Genomic DNA, 19,911 nt, shown 5'->3' with positions numbered 1-19,911 from the left:
ACTAGTCTTCCAATATTAATTACTAAAATTTAGGAGTATACGAGTTTTAGACGGAAGAGGAACCCAAACTATGATGCTTCCTGTGTTTAGTTAGTCTTCCGATTTACTTTTTGACTTTCCATTTAGATTTTAAAAGTCAATGTCAGTTGAAATGGCCTTTAATTCCTTGTCCGGCTTGAGTCTGCCGGTGCATCTCGGGCTTGTGCCAACTTTGGGCCCAGCTCACGGGCCCAATTTAATTTCAAAGATAAAACTTAATAACAAAAAACAATTTTCCTTAAAAAATTAAAATAATTTTTTTTAATGAAAATTGATATTATGTTGTATTTAGTTAATTATTTGTATTAATAATCAAATTTTATTAGGCTAATGATTCCAATTTCCACACCAAGCGCAAACCAATGCTTGTTTGACATGATTCACCAATGACCTATCAATCATAAGCAACCAATGATTCACGTTATTTATAATCTCCTCATAATTGGATGATCTAAATTAGAGGTGTACGCGATGGGATAGATTGCATGTAACAAGTGATTCAAACATTTCAGACATATAATAGCACATACGTGGGAATCGAATTTTAATTATATGAGTTTATTCCGTCCTTTTACTAACCATCTCACCGTGCCCCGAGAACATGATTGGGGTGGTTTGATTGTTGAGAAATGCTCAATTCCATCCAAGCTATATATTTCAATCATTCTAGCAACTAAAATTGAAATGATGTTTCTCCGATAATTATCAATATATTGACCATGTCTTACAACTGGTTGAATATTGATTTCAATAGCAATTGTATTTAAATATCTTAGAATAAAAGTATTTGTCAATTTAAAAGATCTTCAATTTGTATTAAAAGAGCATCTTTGTATTTCTAAGATTTTTTTTCTGAATTTATTCATGCTATTTTTCTAAAAAAAACAAAGCTCTATAGGATTATTAATTATTTTGTAGAAGTATGTTTAATGTATATATCAAATTTGGATCATCTCATTTTTAAAATTTCTCTAAATTTACATCTGTTCGTTTTTCAAATATTGAATGTCACATAAACTAGTATTGCCCAAACATGTTTAATGGCATCAATAGCTTAATATTTAATTGAAAGCAACTTAATTGACTAAAGAAAGAGTGTTTGATGGCAATAAATATTTATAATTCTTAACAAAATTGGCATTGTGCACTCCAAGGATTCTTCTGAATTAACCCATGCATGTTTATTTTTCAGACATTTAGCCTTATAGGATTGTTAAAATAGAATTTGATTACTTTAGATGTCTCGAATTTTTATGAAATGAGCATTGTTGTATTTTTTTTATTTTTTAAAAAATTCGTCCATTTTATTTATTTATTTTCAAATTTTGAATCTCATATAGTTATCAATCACTTTCGATCGGCACCTTAAAGATTTCAAATTTATATCAAATAATCATCATTGCGCTTTTCCTAATACTGAAATCCAACTGATAGAATATAAAAAAATTTAAAAATGGACTGAAGCAATCTGACTGTCCCATGACAGTGAATAATAATGCAGCAGCAGTTGAATTACAGAGAGAGATATATAATAAAAGATAAATATGTATTTTAGTAAACGTAGAATTTGAATACACGGTTTAGATATTAGAAAAAGATGACTGATAATTAGTAAATTGTCGCCATCCATATGAAAGCACATTTCTCTGGATTCTGGAAGAGAAAAAAAAATCGGATTTATTTATTAGACATCTCCGAAGCTCCGGGGCTTATAAATAATAACTTAGATCGATCAATATTTCCATCATCTTTGGAACGAGTTGTTAAGATTCATCCATGGAATCGACAGATCACATGCGGTTCTTTGCTGTTCCTGTCGTCTTGCTCGTCCTCTCTTTCTTATTCCTCAGTTCCCGGCGCCGGCGGGGAACTCTGCAACTCCCGCCGAGCCCAATCAGCCTGCCCATAATTGGCCACCTCCACCTCCTCGCGCCGATCCCCCACCAATCCCTTCACAGGCTCTCCCAGCGCCTAGGCGACATCTTCAGCTTCCGCCTCGGATCCGTCCCCTGTTTGGCGGTCTCCTCCGCCTCCGCTGCCAGAGAGATCCTGAGGACGCAGGAGTTGGCCTTCTCCAGCCGGCCTATGTCCAAAGCCGTGGGCTACCTCACCTACGGCGCCTCAGGTATAGCCTTCGCGCCCTACGGACCCTACTGGAAGTACATGAAAAAGCTCTGCATGTCGGAGCTCCTCGGAGCTCGGACGCTTGACCTGCTCCTCCCCATCCGACGCGACGAGGTGGTCGCTCTCGTGCGAACCTTGTACGACATGTCCAAGGAAGGAAGAACCACCGTCGACATGGGCGGCGAGTTGGTAAGACTCACCAACAACGTTATCTGCCGGATGACGATGAGCCGTCGATGCTCTGGGACGGAGGGAGATCTGGAGGAGGTCAGGAAGATAGTGGCGGGGGTGGCTGAGCTGTTCGGTAAGTTCAACTTGGCAGATTATATTGGAATCTGCAAGGACTGGGACTTGCAGGGGTTAGATAAGAGGATAGAGGACATCCACCGCAGGTTCGATAGCATGATGGAGAGGATCTTGAAGGAGAAGGAGGCGTCAAGGAGAAAACAAGGAGGCGGAATGAAGGATTTGCTGGATACGTTACTTGATATTTCAGAGGACGCCAGTGCAGAAGTGAGATTGAGTAGACACGACATCAAAGCCTTCCTGTTGGATATGTTCGTCGGCGGCACCGACACCTCGGCCATCACCATGGAATGGGCACTGGCGGAGCTCATCAACCACCCGAACATCCTGCGCAAGGCACGAGACGAGATCGAAGCGGTGGTCGGCAAGAAAAGGCTGGTGGCGGAGTCCGACTTGGCCAATCTTCCTTACCTGCAGGCCATTGTCAAGGAGACTATGAGGCTGCATCCCACCGTCCCGCTGATCATACGACAATCGAGCAGGGTCTGTAAGATCAAAGGATATGACGTTCCGGCGAACACGACGGTCTTTGTCAACATGTGGGCCATCGGGAAGGACCCGAAGCAATGGTCGGAGCCACTAGAGTTCCAGCCGGAGAGGTTCACGGAGGTGGGCGGGCATAATGTGGATGTCCGGGGGCAGCACTTTGAGCTAATACCGTTCGGAAGCGGCCGGAGAATTTGTCCAGGGACGTCACTGGCGCTGCAACTGGTACAGTCTGCGCTTGGGGCGTTGATACAGTGCTTCGATTGGGAGGCGGAGGGTGGAGGGACGGTGGACATGGCTGAAGGTCTGGGCCTAACGGTTCCCAGGGCGAAACCACTGGTCTGCACGCCGGTGCCGCGGTTGAACCCACTGCCGTTGGATTAGGAAAATTGTGCAACGTTGGAATGGGACCTCTACGAGCTCGTCCGGAAATTGTTTGTGCTAATTAACTTCCTGTGCGTGGCAATTGTAGCATGACTTTGGATACTGTGAGCGCGTGACATTTGTAGTAGTGGCTTTTAATAGTGTGCAGTTGTGGTACCGCTTTGTAAGCCTGTGAGCCTGCTTCTCTTGTCGGGCTGTCCCTAGTTGCAGCCCTCGCCAATAATGTGATTCGACATGCATTTCACAGGATAGTAATAGACTTCATGATGACTGGTCTCGTACAGGCAATAATGCATAGGAGAAATTAAGTATTTTAGAAAATAATGATTTTTTTTTATAAAATTTAAAATATAATGCAACTTTGAATTGTCCATCAACATGGAAACTTTCAAATTTTGAAATTTTTGTATAATAATTTAATTATTTATTATTAAAAATATATCTTTTTTTATTTAAATAATAAAATTATTATACATCCAATCATCACATATTAAATAAATTTATTTAATCATCACATATTATATTGCAGTATGTCATCCCAAGTACTCCTCCGGTATAAAAAAACCTCCACTCCTCTATGTTTTTCCTTGTTATCTCGAAGAGATAGCAATATTAATACAAACAATACATGACATTTTTTTATATTATATTCTAATCAATCATTAAATGTTTTAATACATGACATTTTTTTATATTATATTCTAATCAATCACTAAATGTTTTAAATCATAAAGGATCTTTTTTAATACTATATTCTAATCAATCACTAAATGAGAGAATTATAATATATATATATATATATATTTTTTTTTTGAATAATCCTATTTATTACTCCGAAATACATTTGGAAATTTATTAAATAATATGTACATACTTTAGATATTAGGCATCTATTTATTAGGGAACCACTTAACAATTGATTGCGCCAATGTAGAAACCAATAATAGATTTTAAAACAGAATATACCTTTAAATATTTTAAAATTTTGAGGGGCAAAAACTAAAAGAGCATATTTTATTTTTATTATTGTGAAAAGGATAATTCATTTTGAATAAATATCAAAAGAATACTTTCTTCTATTTTTTATCTTGAAAATATCTTTATTATTTATTATTGTAATGCCAAATTTGTTATAAATAATTTTAATTAAAATTGTATAATATTATTAAACTGATTTTGAGTAACTTGAAGTAAAGTTGTTTATTAATCTGAAAGGATGAGAATGAAACGGGTTGCTTGTGCGGCCGTTTGTTCGACAGTAGTTGGCTTCTACTTCTCCATCCATATCGACGAACATTTCTCTGCCGTCCTCAAGAACACATTAAAAAAAACAATTTCGGATTTGTTTATTGGTCATCTCCGTAGCTGTGGTGCTTATAAATAATAATTAAGATCGATCGATAATTACATCGTCGTCTTCGGAACGAATTGTTAAGATTCATCCATGGAATCGACAGATCAGATGCGGTTCTTTGCCGTTCCCGTCGCCTTGCTCGTCCTCTCTTTCTTATTCTTCAGATCCTGGCGCCGGCGGCGAACTCTGCATCTCCCGCCGAGCCCAATCAGCCTGCCCATAATCGGCCACCTCCACCTCCTCGCGCCGATCCCCCACCAATCCCTTCACAAGCTCTCCCAGAGCCCGCGCCTAGGCGACATCTTCAGCTTCCGCCTCGGATCCGTCCCCTGTTTGGCGGTCTCCTCCGCCTCCGCTGCCAGAGAGATCCTGAGGACGCAGGAGTTGGCCTTCTCCGACCGGCCCATGTCTAAAGCCGTGAGCTACCTCACCTACGGCTCATCAGATTTCTCCTTCGCGCCCTACGGACCCTACTGGAAGTTCATGAAAAAGCTCTGCGTGTCGGAGCTCCTCGGAGGTCGGACGCTTGACCTGCTCCTCCCCATCCGACGAGAAGAGGTGGTCGCTTTCGTTCGAACCTTGTACGACAAGTCCAAGGAAGGAAGAACGTCCACCGTCGACATGGGCGGCGAGCTGGTTAGGCTCACCAACAACGTGATCTCCCGGATGACGATGAGCCGTCGGTGCTCTGGGTCGGAAGGAGAGTCGGAGGAGGTTAGGAAGCTAGTGGCGGAGGTGGCTGAGCTGACCGGCAAGTTCAATTTGGCAGATTATATTGGAATCTCCAAGAATTGGGACTTGCAGGGTTTAGATAAGAGGATGGAGGACGTCCACCGGAGGTTCGATAGCATGATGGAGAGGATCTTGAAGGAGAAGGAGGCGTCAAGGAGCAAACAAGGAGGCGGAATCAAGGATTTGCTCGATATATTAATTGATATTTCAGAGGACGCCAGCGCGGAAGTGAGACTGAGTAGAGAAAACATCAAAGCCTTCGCGTTGGATATCTTCGTCGCCGGCACCGACACCTCGGCCATCACGATGGAGTGGGCGCTGGCGGAGCTCATCAACCACCCGAACATCCTGCGCAAGGCACGAGACGAGATCGAAACGGTGGTCGGCAAGAAAAGGCTGGTGGCGGAGTCCGACTTGGCCAATCTCCCTTACCTGCAGGCCATCGTCAAGGAGACTCTGAGGCTGCACCCCACTGGCCCGATGATCGCACGACGATCGAACAGGGACGCCAAGATCAAAGGCTACGACGTTCCTGCGAACACGACGGTCTTTGTCAACGTGTGGGCTATCGGGAGGGACCCGACGCAATGGTCGGAGCCACTGGAGTTCCGGCCGGAGAGGTTCATGGAGGAGGGCGGGCATCCTGTGGATGTCCGGGGGCAGCACTTTGAGCTCATACCGTTCGGGAGCGGACGGAGAGCTTGTCCAGGGATATCCCTGGCTTTGCAGCTGGTACAGTCTGCGCTTGGGGCGATGATACAGTGCTTCGATTGGGAGGCGGAGGGTGGAGGGACGGTGGACATGGCTGAAGGTCTGGGCCTGACGCTTCCCAGGGCGAAACCACTGGTCTGCACGCCGGTGCCGCGGTTGAACCCACTGCCGTTGGATTAGGAATATTGTGCAATGTTACAAAGGGCCTTCTATGAGCTCGTCCAGAAATTGTTATCCAGTTATTTGTGCTAATTTGTCATAATGTGAGCTGCTTCTGTGACAATTGTAGTAAAATTTGAATTTTGATAAAGTAATACTGTGACCACACTTCAGGCATCATTCCTCATTACACATTAAATCACGTGTCAATTCATAAACAAAGCATTCATCCAAAATAAATAAATCAAAAGTTTTCATATATTCATGGATATTATTAACAAAACAAATTAACTATGCAATGCGAAATCAAGATGGTGCTAACTTACTGTGCGCAAAGAGCATTAATGTTTGTAAGTCATGGACTTTTTATTTAACAATTCACATCATCATCAATCATGAGAACAACGTTTAAGCTGTAGTTGCTGTAGGTAATTAATGCATTCATCCTTCTAACAAAAGCCAAACTATATAGTTTTTATAATTCCAACCTTCTAACAAAATACAAAATATCTTTAGTAGCTATATATTTCAAGTAAAAAAAACCTCCGATTGTATTTTGTAAATGAGGATCCAGAAAACTCTCAAAAATCATATCTACTAATGTAGTTTATATTTATCAAACATTTTTAGTCAAAAATGTGTGAGGTAAGATTCATATCAAATATACTATTGCACATTTTTTTGGGTTTCATTGAATCTTTTAGTATTTATTTATTTTCTTCATTTTGAGCTCTATAAAGTTGTAGAACATATTTGTTGAAGGTGTTTTGGTGATGACTAATTAGTCAATTGTTGCTTCATTAATAGTGACTGATAACGCTCATCATTATTGACCATTGCCCGTTGTTTACTGGATTTTTCCTGTCCGAGCGTCAAATATGTTATGTTTCACCTTCCGAACCTTTACATTTGCCAAGGTCCAGTCCGAGTGTCAAATATGTTATGTTTCCGCTTCACATTTGCTGAGGTCCAATCTATTCCTTTCCTTATGGGTTTGACCCGGCCAACCCACCTCAGGTTCACCTTGATCTAGTAGCCCACTGCATAAGGGGATGAGACAAACAACAAAAACATTTTACATCCGTTTAAAATCGACTCCTATAATATACCCATCTGTGGGGGCTAATGATTTATTCTACCATGTTCAAAAGGTAATGTAGTAGTTCAAATAGCATTATTAAAGGAACTATTACAATAAAATTGGCTAACACTTTGGGAAAACAATGAACATTTGTAGACATTAATAACTTATTTAGGTCGCTCTAATTTATCACTCTGATTTACTTAAGCAATACCAGCGGCAGCGGACTCACAAATTAACGAAACGAGCAAGGGATCATGGCCCTCTCATTTTTTTAAAAATATTAATATACCCTTAAAATTTTAATTAATAAATTGAATTTATTTTTTAAAAAAATAAAAAACTACAAAATTCTCTCTGGCAGAAACAAACAACAAGCAACAACATCACTGCTGAAATATAGCTAGCTAAGAAGCTTTCATACGGAAACAAAGTTATTTATTAAAACTCCCAACTCTAATATATAGTATATTTAACTAATTAAAACAGTATATTCTGATGCTTCACCTATCATTCACTATTTGCTATTAATCCAGAAAGAAATAAAAATTAAAAGAGATAATCGTCTTCAGAATGTTTATCAGAACCAACTGATTAGATAATTCATTCAACACTATCTATTGTGTTTACTACGAAGTTTAGCAAAATTTAACATTTTTAATTGCTAATTTTAATTTTTTTTAAACAAAGATATAATCAATTTATGTACTGACTCAGTTGTAAAAAATATTATAAATTTTAAGCCAATTTAATTCTCAATATTTGTAATCCTATAAAAAATATATTATTTTTACATAAATTAATTTAATTACATTGATCTAAAATCAATATTTTTATTAAAATTATTTTTTAAGAAATATTTTTATATAAATTATTTTACTTAAGTGCAATACGATGTACTTTTTCAGATCGCTTGAATCAATTGACTTATCAACTCATAATTTATTTAATAATATTGATGAACACTTTGTATACCTTAAACCTTAAATCTTAAACTAAAAAAAAACCATGAGAAATAAATTATTTTTTATTTAAAATGAGAATAATAAAATTATTTTAACTTTGAATTAAATTAAATTAGATGTAATTTTTTCACTAAATTGATTCTTTGAATGCTTATATAAATCATAAATGAATTTTATAAGTTGATCATCTGCGTTGAAACTCCATAAAAATCTTTGATATGTTTTTGATAAATTAACTACATATATGTACATAATTACTTGAAACTAAAACTCCTAAAAATCTAAGATAGACATTAATTAATGATTGATAGAGGCATTCATCTAACATAAGCACTGTTCCTACCACAGAATTGCACTAATGGCTGCCAATTGCCGACGTTGATATTTGTCACGATTTGCAGGAAACAAAACAGGATAAAATCCATAATATTTTTGAAATATCAATCAATCCAAAGTAATTTGACTATGAACAGAGAGATAAGGTTGCAAAATCTTGGCAGAAACAGACTACAAGGCAACAACCTCACTGGTGAAAAATAGCTAAGCTTCATCGAATACAACAGGCCGGTTAAGATTCATTGATCCTTAGAAATGGAAGAAGCAGAGCTCCAGTGCTTCACCGTTCCCATCCTGCTCCTGCTCGTAATTTCATTGTTATTCCTCATCCGCCGGCGCCAGAGGCGAACTCTCCGGCTGCCACCGAGTCCAGTCGCCCTGCCGATAATCGGCCATCTGCATCTCCTTTCTCAGATCCCCCACCAATCCTTCCACGCGCTCTCTCAGCGCTACGGTGACCTTCTCCACCTCCGCCTCGGCTCCGTGCCCTGCTTGGTTGCCTCCTCTGCTTCTTCAGCCAGGGAGATACTAAGGACGCAAGAGTTGGCTTTCTCCGACCGCCTTCAGCTTAAGGTCGCGAGCTATTTCGGCTACGGCGGCTCCGGGTTCGTCTTCGCGCACTACGGTCCCTACTGGAGGTTCATGAAGAAGCTTTGTATGTCGGAATTCCTCGGTGGTCGGACGCTTGACCTGTTCCTCCCTATCCGGCGCGATGAGTTGGTAGCGCTTGCTCAATCCTTGTACGACAAGTCCAAGGAAGGAAGAACCACCGTCGACGTGAGCGGCGAGCTTTCCAGGTTCGCCAACAATGTGATCTCCCGGATGACGATGAGCCGCCGGTCCTCGAAATCTGAGGGAGAGTCGGAGGAGATCAGGAAGATGGTGGATGAGATCATTGATTTGATCGCCAAGTTCAATTTGGCGGATTATATTGGAATCTTCAAATTTTGGGATTTGCAAGGTCTAGATAAGAGGATGGAGGACGTCCGCCGGCGGTTCGATGACATGATGGAGAGGATCTTGAGGGAGAAGGAGCTGTCGAGGGGGAAACTAGGAGATGGAATCAAGGATTTGCTGGATGTATTGATGGATACCTCAAAGGATTCTTGTGCAGAAGTGAAACTGACAAAGGAGAACATAAAAGCCTTCGTGCTTGATGTCTTCGCCGGCGGAACCAGCTCCTCAGTCACCGCCATGGAATGGGCACTGGCGGAGCTCATCAACCATCCAAACATCCTGCAGAAGGCGCGAGATGAGATCGACATGGTAGTCGGTAAGAAAAGGCTGGTGGCTGAGTCCGACGTGCCCAACCTCCCGTACTTGCAGGCCGTCGTCAAAGAATCGCTAAGGCTGCACCCCGCCTTCCCTCTAATCATTCGGCAATCTATCAGGGAGAGCAAGATTAAAGGTTACGACGTTCCGGCAAAGACGGCGGTCTTCATCAATACCTGGGCCATCGGGAGGGACCCGGCGCAGTGGTCGGAACCACTGGAGTTCCGGCCGGAGAGGTTCACGAAGGAGGGAAGGAAAAAGACGGTGGATTTCAGGGGTCAGCACTTGGAGCTGATACCGTTCGGGAGTGGGCGGAGAGCTTGTCCAGGGTCGTCCCTAGCGCTGCAACTTCTACAATCTGCGCTGGGAATGATGATACAGTGCTTCGATTGGGGGGCGGACGGCGGAGAGACGGTGGACATGGTTGAAGGACCGAGCATGACGCTCGCCAGAGGAAAACCTTTGCTGTGCACGTTGGCGCCGCGCTTGAATCCGTTGCCGTCGGAATAGAAGTACTCAGCATCTGGTGATCTACGTATGGATTAGGATGCCTGGAATAACAAAAACAATATGAACTCGATCGAAGTGCAAAAAGATAGCGGTCTCAAGTCGTGAGGGGGTAAATCGAAGAAATTATAGTTGATCATGAAGAAACTCGATCGTAATATCGCTTCGACAATCCAATTGCAGAATCAAATTGCTCACGCGGATAAATAAAAACTTCATCTTTGTTAAACGACTATATGATCACACTTATTACATAAATCTTGTTTTAGAATTGGGAAAATGTAACATTGTTACGCCCGGGGTGTCGGTGACCGTATATTAACAGAAATCTAAGAATCATCTTAACAGATTAATTAAGAAATTCATCAACTTTATATTCTTCGTTGATAACAAAATTATATGGCTATATGAAATCAAAACTTAAATATAACGAAATGAAAATAAGTCAAATTAGGAATTAACATGATCTCTGAATAACTCTAAGTAAAATTGAAACCAACCATTAATATGTTAAAAAGGGTATTTGTGCCTACAAAACTAAAAGAAAAATAGATTTAAATATATATCTCAACTAAGTGAATAATTGGAGCTAGTATCATCAGAATGTAAAATGTTATCTGACGTATGGGCTAACAACACCTTCATCGATAGAATGCATGATAAACACTGACCGCGGACAAATACACTACCACAATAATACGTGAAGAGTCAAATACTTTGGACCACATGCACCACAATAACACGTAGACGGTCGAATACTATAGTATAAAATAGTTCATAGTTTTCACTTTTAGGATTCTATTTTATCCATTTAATTATGATAATTATTAAATTCTCAATTCATATCTTCTAAGTTAGTCTAAACAACTAATCCAAGTTAATCTCATATGAAATATGTTCATTCATTTACATATCATTGTAAGGTTTATAGGTAAAAGTGGTAAAATAAGAAGCTACAAGTATTAACAAGATGCAGTACCAACACTAAGGAAGGTCAAAAAAAATATAAAGACGAGTATCAATAAAATAAAAGAGTAAGTCAAAACATCTATTTTGATTTTTAAAGCAATCCTTTCCATCTTAATCCTCATATGCATCCACGTGTGAACATGAAATAATATCAATTATTTATCTTCTAATGACTTAATTATTTTAAACTTATTTCTTCTAATGACTTAATTATTTTAAACTTATTTTATTATTTTAAATCTCTTTTTGAAAATAATTATATAAACATATACATAATCAATTATTTATTTGTGCATAAGAAAATGTATAAAGAGTCAAAAGATCGAAATTATATCCACTTTTATATACAACAAAATATTTCGAGTGTTAGTAGATTATCATGCTCGAACTCATATTTGCAAATATAATATAAAAATAACTTAAATAATTAAAATGTTATCCAATAAAAATAACGACATAAATTAAAATCTAAACATTAATATCTTTTACTTAAAACAAAAGGATCATTTTTTTTTATCTCGCTTCCTAGTAATATAATATTCCGCATTCCTAAAGGAGACCTCTATTATCTAATTATTTACCCATCCTAAATAAAAATATATTAAAATTAAATAAATATGCCTCTAACGAATTGAGGTTGGTGTTAGTGGCACAAAGGGACTGCTGTTATTGGTAGCTGTTGGTTGGAAAAGAAAAACAAAAGGGCAGCAACGATGTGATGCTCTTGCTGGAAGAAAAGAAGAGCTATTACTTTCTCGGACAAAAATGATGGAGAAGAGACTACCTTGTTGCGTTCGCATTCAGGCTTAAACAGACAATAGTTTGTGGATAGGTTGGCTAATTATATGATCAAATCATGATGATCGCCCATTGACTACTAAAATCTGTAGAAACGACACAAGTATATATCTCTCTAGTAAACTTGAGTAAATTAAATGAGAATTGGATACATGGGAGATCATATTCTACAGTTTTGTCCTTTCTTTCTTTAACAATCTATGGTAACCTAGAAATGTAATAATCTTTTCGGAGCCAGTATCAGTGGTTCGTCCCGACAAGGGATGCTCGCACCCTTTTGAATCTAAGAAAATTTAGGTTCAAACTTGGTTCATCCTTAAAGATCGGATCAACACTGTTATCGATTGGTATGATTGGCTCCAAAAGATCAAGATTTGATTCGATGCAGCGACACGTCAAAAAGAAGACATGATTCCAGGGTTGACTGGTTTGATCCCGCACCCAGACCTGGCAATCCTGACTCAGTATTCTACTCCACTCAGGTTGCATGCAGCTTAGGTTAGGGTTCAATACCTGACTCGGTATTCGGCCCAGTCGATCTGGATCTCACACTCGACCTTTCTTAAAGCTTCACTTCATTTCAACAGCAGACTTTGAGCTCCGAGCCACGCCACTGAGTCTCCTCCTGGCTGCATCAAGTCCTCGGCCTCAAGAACTGTCTCAGACGATCTCGACTCGGACTCTCTCTACTCCGCCTCCTCAGTATCATACGACGCGCTCAACCAACTTCGCTCCGATCAGCTCCTGATTAAGTCGCCACCAGAAAGACATATGCAATCATATGATATCTCGGGCAGCTATCACCAACACATCACCCTATTAATGCGGCATGATAGCACAATCTAATGCCGTATTGGTATGGGTGATACAACTTTTCACTATTCCAACGGCGATGTGATATTCTCCTCAGCTCAGATGGGACAATTCTTTTGACAAAATCTCCACTCAAGGATATTTTCCTTAATTGAGATAAGACAGTTTGCTATTATATATCTTCCCCTCTTCACGTGAACACTGGTACACATGCTAATAGACTCAAAAAACGTTCATTCTCTCCGCATTCTCTTCTCCCTCCTCGGTTAAGGAGTTAAGCGTCAGAGCGGTTAAGCTAGGACACTTTTGGTCTCCGTTATTATCCTCTTTTTCTCTTGTTGTGCAGATCTTAGCAGTGCCCCAGAATTTCTCCGCCTCGTCCTTTGCTGCCCGTGGGTACCATCTCTTAACTGCCAACTTACAAGTCTAGGTGGTCGGTGACTCATTCAGAAAGTGATCTCAATGGAACAAACACCTTGACAGATATCATTGTGATTCTGTAGGGCGCAGACCTTCGCAAATCCTGCAGATACTCCAAACTGATGGACACTCCCTTGCAATGCGTTGATACTAAAGCACAAAAGAGCTGCTGAGTTAAGAGTAGGCGCTGCATGTATAGCAGCCCTTCTAATTGGGCTTAATACTGTCAAATTGGCTGCTGGCTCAATGGAAACCCAGGGACACAATTTTTTGAGTATTTTCGGCTCAGTTAGTTAGTCACTAAATTTATAGTTGACGTTGATTGGGCCTTCAAAACTCGGACAACCCAGTCACTCCACTCTGGGAAACTTGCCGAATTAGGAGAGAATTAATTATCATAAAAAGAATATTTCCATCCGTACTCCCTACGTAGAGAAAATCAGACCGGTCGAACCGGGTCCAAATTATATTGTAACGTCGTTGTCTCACACCTTGCTCTAGTCGATTCTGCAAGCTGTCCTAATTCTTTTTTAATGAAAGACTTTTCTTATTCAATCCGACCTAATTGCAATTTGCAAACGCAAAGAGTTTGGTTTGAATGTTTGATCTGTAATCTAGCAACTAACGCGCAGACTTGGACTGTGTCTTCGTCAATTTAAACTAATCAAATCATCTTTCCAAGATTGACCATGCACATGGCCACATGGGTCAGCAAATTAATAACTAACTAGCAGAAGAAAAAGAAATTTACGTGAGGGTCCTTCATTTAAGGTCTCGCAGATGTTCGTATTAAGTGCTATATGAATTTGATAATATTAGTCCCAGAATATTTTTATTAGTTTTTTTGAGAGAACAGATTTTTCTTTCAAGATGGGATGTGCTTTTATTTAAGCTGTGATAAATGTTTGTTTTTTTAGCAAAACAGATGATGTTAAAATACTTTCTATTTGATTATGACAGATATAAACTATATATAGCAGTTATATTCATTTAAACTAACTAAGAAATTAAAATACAATCATTTTTCAGATAATTGCTCAAATATATTTTATTTTATTTATAATTAAATAATAATTATATATAAAATGTGCTTTTAAATAAATTTTATATAATAGCTCTATAAGTCAGCTCTTGCGTTCGAATGAACGGGTGGTGTGCCGTTCACATTTACTCCGTCCTCTGTCTTGCTTATAAAAAATAGCGAGTAGTTGCGCGAGCCTTTAGAATCATCAGATGCACACTATTCGTGTCAGGAAATTCCGCATCAATTCCTCAGTTAACTCAAGAAGTTAAAGAGCAGATTCTACTATCTGAAGATGGTTCAGGTGAGCACGCTGCAGCTTTACATACGGAATATATAGTTAGTTTCTTCTTCTTTTTTTCTCTTCTCGGTTTATATAGTTACTGTATGATCGAGTCTCTGCAACTTTTTTCAGCAAAAGATTGTGATGAGGTTGTCGATGGCAAACGCCAAGAAGCGTGCCAAGGCTCTCAAAACTGCTGTCAGCATTCATGGTGCGTATGTATAATCACTTCCTCTTTGTTTGCTCTGCTTCTCAATTCGTAAGTAGTAACTGATCATGCCTGGTTTGCTGCATGCATGCATGCAGGCGTTGTATCGGTGAAACTGGAAGACGATAAGATTGTTGTGGTGGGAGATGGCGTCGACTCGGTGAATCTAACGAACGTGATGAGGAAGAAGATGGGAGGCTACGTGGAGCTCCTCAGCGTGGCAGAGGAGAAGGAAGAGGAGGTGAAGAAGACGACGGAAGAGAACACGAGCGTGGAGGCATCAGTGGGTTGGCCCAACCATGTCAGTTTCGTGCCCCAATATGTTTACGCCATTCAGGAAGATCCATGGTCCCGAGGACAAGGTTGCATCATACTGTAGAGTTTGAAGGCCAGATGTTTTTGTGGATCAATTCAATTATACAATTATGAATTATATAAAGAATTGCGGCAGAATAATATGCTCTTTGTTTCATAGATTTGTTCGATCGGTTGTTATGTGGAAGGTGCGAAATGTAACTCACTTCAATTAAAAGTAACTAGCATGGTATCTGAGCTTTGTCTTGCTAGCTAATGAATCTGACTTTGATACTATTTGAGAACTAGTTCAATCAATACTTTTGTCAAATTGACTTTTTAAATTATTTTTGGCTCAACTAGTTTCTTAAATCTATAGTCGATTTTGTTTGGCCCTTCAAAGGTCAGACAACACAGTCACTCTTGGAAACTTGGCCGAATTAGGAGAGAATTAAAAAAAAAAAAGATATCATCCATCCGTACGTAGAGAAAACCGGACCGGTTTGACGACGACCGGATCCAAATTGGAACCGCGTGGTTTAATAGCTGCCCCTTGTCAATTCTGCAAGTTGTCAGAATTATATATATTTTTTTAATGAAAGACTTTTCTTTTTCAATCCTGCTTAATTGCAATTTGCAAACGCAAAGAGTTTGGTTTCTGTAGTCTAGAAACTAATCACGCAGACTCGGGTTGTGTCTTCGTCATACTAGAATCAAATAATTATATATAGCATGTTATATTTTTTATATGATTATAGCAGATATATAGTAAACAAAATTAACTAAAACACTACTGAATATATTTTCTTTCTAGATGACTTTGCGTTCGAAGGAACGAGTGGTGAGACCGAGCACTTCCACATCTACTCGGTCCTCTGTCTTGCTTATAAAAATAGCTAGCGAGTAGTTGCGAGACTTTAGAATCATCAGACGCACACAATCCGCGTCAGGATATTCCTATCAATTCCTCACTATTTCAAGATGTTTCGGGTGAGTACGTAAACACTGCAGCTCTGTATACGGAATAGTTTATTCTTCTTCTTCTTCTTTTCTCTTCTCTTCTCTTCTCGGTTTAGTTACTGCATGATTGAGTCTCTGTAACTTTTTTCAGCAAAAGATAGTGATGAGGCTGTCGATGGCGGACCACAAGAAGCGTTCCAAGGCTCTCCGAACTGCTGTCAGCGTGCATGGTGCGTACTTGTAATCACTTCCTCTTGTTTGCTCTCTGCTTCTGAATTCGTGAGTTGTAATTGATCATGGCTTGTTTGCTGCATGCGTGCAGGCGTTGTATCGGTGAAGCTGGAAGGCGATAAGATTGTTGTGGTGGGAGATGGAGTCGACTCGGTGAAACTAACGAAGTTGATGAGGAAGAAGATGCGCAGCTTCGTGGAGCTCCTCAGCGTGGAAGAAGAGAAGAAAGAAGAGAAGAAAGAAGAGAAAATGGAAGTAGTGAGTTGGCCTAATGTCAGTTTCGTGCCCCCATATCAGTATGCATACGCCATTCCAGAGGAGCCATGGTCCCGAGGATCAGGTTGCATAATACTGTAGAGTTTAAAGGCAATAAAACCTTAATTATAGTGTTATATGTTAGATATGATGAAATCCATATATATCAATAAAATCTCATTTTAATATAGAGTTTTATTTTTATCTGTTTTATAATCTCAGGATATAATTAATTTTTTTAATGTATTTTTAATGTGAAATTTTAATTGTATCCTAATAGTATATTAATTTTCGTCACATAGTTTATGTGGATCCATACAATACAATTATATATAGAATTGCTGATATTAAATGTGGCAGAATAATATGCTCTTTAATTGTTTCATACATTTGATCGGTTGTTATGTGGAAGGTGCAAAATGAACTCACTTCAATTAAAAGCAAATAGCATGGTATCTGAGCTTTTGTCTTGCTAGCTAATGAATCTGACGACTTTGACACCGTAGAATTTTAGTTCGATCTAATCTTAAATACCAACGTACTACACTCTTATATGTATAAAACATCTTTAAGTATATATTATATATATTTTAAAAACCCTTATTTAGAGATGTAGAAAAGATATCAACATCCCATGAAGACTTGGAACAGTTTGGAAGTCTCTCTCAATATTCAACTCCATGTCTTGTGAACCAAATTAAAGGCTAGCTTCCACATCACCATGTGAAATTGGCCAAATCATTTGATTTTTTCCACTCCTTTTCTGTACATTTTTTTCTTCTGTGTATCAAGGGACCTAAAAAGGCCTAAGAATTCTCTCGCGGTAATTTTTATTTTAACAATATCACAATTTTTACGTAACACAGTCACATCTGTCCATCAATCATCATAAACCAAAAGAGAGGTCATAACACCCAATTTAAATAATAATTATGTGGATGCCTCTTCTCGGACAGCGATTTAACTACAAATCAACAGCTAATTAGTCTTGCTAGCCATAATTGATCGATATTACCACCTTAACTGTGCCAAGACAAAGTAAGTATATATCAACACCCAGCAATCGCCATTTAATTTAGCGATTGACTTAAACATGATTTACAGGTTTCATTTTCCTTAATTAATCTGTCATGAAGGAGAATGACGTGACCAGGGTGACGAAGAGAGCCGACGATCTTTTAGCCTGCAGTAGCAGAATTTTCGCCGCCATCGTAATCGATCAATATAATTATAATTTATAATAGTCCCGATCAAACTGGCAAAGTTGATCTTTGCTTCGTTGGCCACGTATGACGTCTTTGACCCTTTTTCAAAGTTCATGCAGTCATCCGCAATGCTCATCCGTTATGCATGTATATATATATGAATACATACTTAGTCAAAGATCGTATTATCTTATTGGAGATGCATGTATATATAGATGTACTTATCATGGAGATTGGATGTACTTTCATGGATTCTAGTAATCTTCGATTGCAAGGATTTGTTTGTTAGGTTCATATCAACGTTACCCAGAAATAAATGACATCCAACTCGCTATAATTAATATAAGTAAGTTGACAATATATCATCATTTTTTTTTATTAAATTTTATAATAATATTTACAAAAATTAAATTTTGATTAAAATAATTTGGTGATGTGTGGTCAGAACTGTGTTAGGCTAAGCACAACCCTATTGCAATGGGTAAATCTAAGCAATGCTTAGGCATCGCCCACTCCGAACTCTTACTCTTTTAGTAAAAACAAAAAAACAAATGCAAAAATTTTTTTAACCTTCTCTTTTGACTTTTCCCTGTGCAAGGTTTTTCTTTGAAAAAAGGACTGATAATTATTCCTCGATAAATCAAAACGTGAGAAATTAAATTTATGTAGACAGAGCTAGCGAAGTGTGTGTTGTTGTTATTTACAAGAGTTCAAAGGTTTTCTTTCTTAATTGTTTGGGTGGCTTAATTACGACCAAATAAATCTGGGTCTCTAAAGTCTATCTTCTGGCTCTGGGTCGTTATTGACGTGAACGATACGGGGACCAGAGGAATGAGGATCATACTCGCCGAAGAAACCTCAGGTCCTCTCTCTCTCTCTCTCTCTCTCTCTCTCATCATATGCTTTTTTTCCACAACCTCTGCGTGCGAGACAAAGAACCTCTGCGTGCTCAGACCAAGACCAAGAGAAGAAGAAGAATTGGAAAGATAACGAAAGCTTATTTGAAAAAGAGTAAAATCATTCTTCTTTTTCTCCTTTTCTATGATTATATAGTTGGTGGAAGGAGAATTTTCAAAATGTTATATACTTCTTTGTTATCATGACGGAGATGGGTTAGAGAACCAAATTTAATGGTTGTTATATAAAATATCACACGTCGCTCATTTATTTAATTTGCACGACAAGTGATTAAGAGATCACATCGTTATAGACATTTCTTTGTAATTTTGCCATGTGCCCATCAACTATTCATCTATTGTGAGCTTAGGGGATCATTTCCTATGCAATTATGAAAATATCCATATGGGTATTGGGTAGCCGGGAGTCGAAGCTGAGTACCAGACTAATCGATCCCAAGATTCATCTCCTCACTTGGCAATCTAAAGAAATATCTTTAGTACTCGGGCATACAAATCTAAAGACGTCCATAGGTGCTTGGGAACTGCCTTTTAAAGATGTCCATTGATGTCCGAGGATGTTTACCTTTGGTGCTCTGGGATATCCTTTGGAAGATGTCGATTGGTGCTAGGGAATACCAACCTTTGATGTTCGAGAACATCCATTTGAAGATAACCCTTGTGCTTAGTCAAAGTCAACATGCAAATCGCTTTTAAGATATTTCCAAGCCTCCCGAGTCAAGGCGGGGCCTGGAGAGGATGACCATACCTTGTTGTCATCCTCTCTCCCGAGTCAAGTCCAACTACATTAGTCGTCGTCCGTCCCGAATGACAAACCTTGGTAATCGTACTGTGCAAATCATTAACCTGGTGAAACTCGGACTATAACTTGGCTAGCCACAGGCAAAGCTGGCTGGACCCAAACAATGTTAAGCATTGGGCTTTATGTTTAGTGATTCCAGTGGGCTTTATGTTTGGACTATTTGCTAAAAAGTCCCTCATGCTAATACGTTGAGAAAGAGGCGGTGGTATTGAAATATATAGTCACCCCCCCGAACTTCCTCATATTCGTTATTCCCACTCACATACTGTCCGCGGCAGT

General features: G+C 39.1%; 4 protein-coding genes across 4 annotated transcripts; all 4 read left to right on the top strand.

Annotated features, from left to right (window-relative positions):
* The first annotated feature begins 1,815 nt into the window (after positions 1–1,815).
* On the top strand, positions 1,816–3,339 carry LOC141843698 (cytochrome P450 93A3-like). The gene has a single exon (XM_074731748.1). The coding sequence runs from the start codon at positions 1,816–1,818 to the stop codon at positions 3,337–3,339; it is 1,524 nt and encodes a 507-aa protein (XP_074587849.1).
* Positions 3,340–4,619: 1,280 nt separating this feature from the next.
* LOC141843690 (cytochrome P450 93A3-like) lies at positions 4,620–6,399 on the top strand. The gene has a single exon (XM_074731741.1). It carries the CDS (start codon positions 4,784–4,786, stop codon positions 6,314–6,316), a length of 1,533 nt encoding a protein of 510 aa, XP_074587842.1. The 5' UTR covers positions 4,620–4,783; the 3' UTR covers positions 6,317–6,399.
* Positions 6,400–8,839: 2,440 nt separating this feature from the next.
* Positions 8,840–10,571, top strand: LOC141843251 (cytochrome P450 93A3-like). The gene has a single exon (XM_074731306.1). It carries the CDS (start codon positions 8,933–8,935, stop codon positions 10,457–10,459), a length of 1,527 nt encoding a protein of 508 aa, XP_074587407.1. The 5' UTR covers positions 8,840–8,932; the 3' UTR covers positions 10,460–10,571.
* A 4,136-nt stretch (positions 10,572–14,707) lies between these two features.
* Positions 14,708–16,862, top strand: LOC141843416 (uncharacterized). Its single transcript, XM_074731484.1, has 6 exons — positions 14,708–14,781; positions 14,893–14,971; positions 15,067–15,269; positions 16,184–16,252; positions 16,374–16,452; positions 16,545–16,862. The coding sequence occupies exons 1-6, from the start codon at positions 14,773–14,775 to the stop codon at positions 16,808–16,810; spliced, it is 705 nt and encodes a 234-aa protein (XP_074587585.1). The 5' UTR covers positions 14,708–14,772; the 3' UTR covers positions 16,811–16,862.
* The last annotated feature ends 3,049 nt before the right edge of the window (positions 16,863–19,911 follow it).

Source organism: Curcuma longa, chromosome 12 (assembly GCF_044706935.1).
Source record: "Curcuma longa cultivar G26 ecotype Majalengka, Jawa Barat chromosome 12, ITB_CL_G26_1.1, whole genome shotgun sequence".
Lineage (NCBI taxonomy): Eukaryota > Viridiplantae > Streptophyta > Magnoliopsida > Zingiberales > Zingiberaceae > Curcuma > Curcuma longa.
The sequence above is the reverse complement of the archived record's forward strand: the minus strand, read 5'-3'. Positions and strand labels throughout refer to the sequence as shown.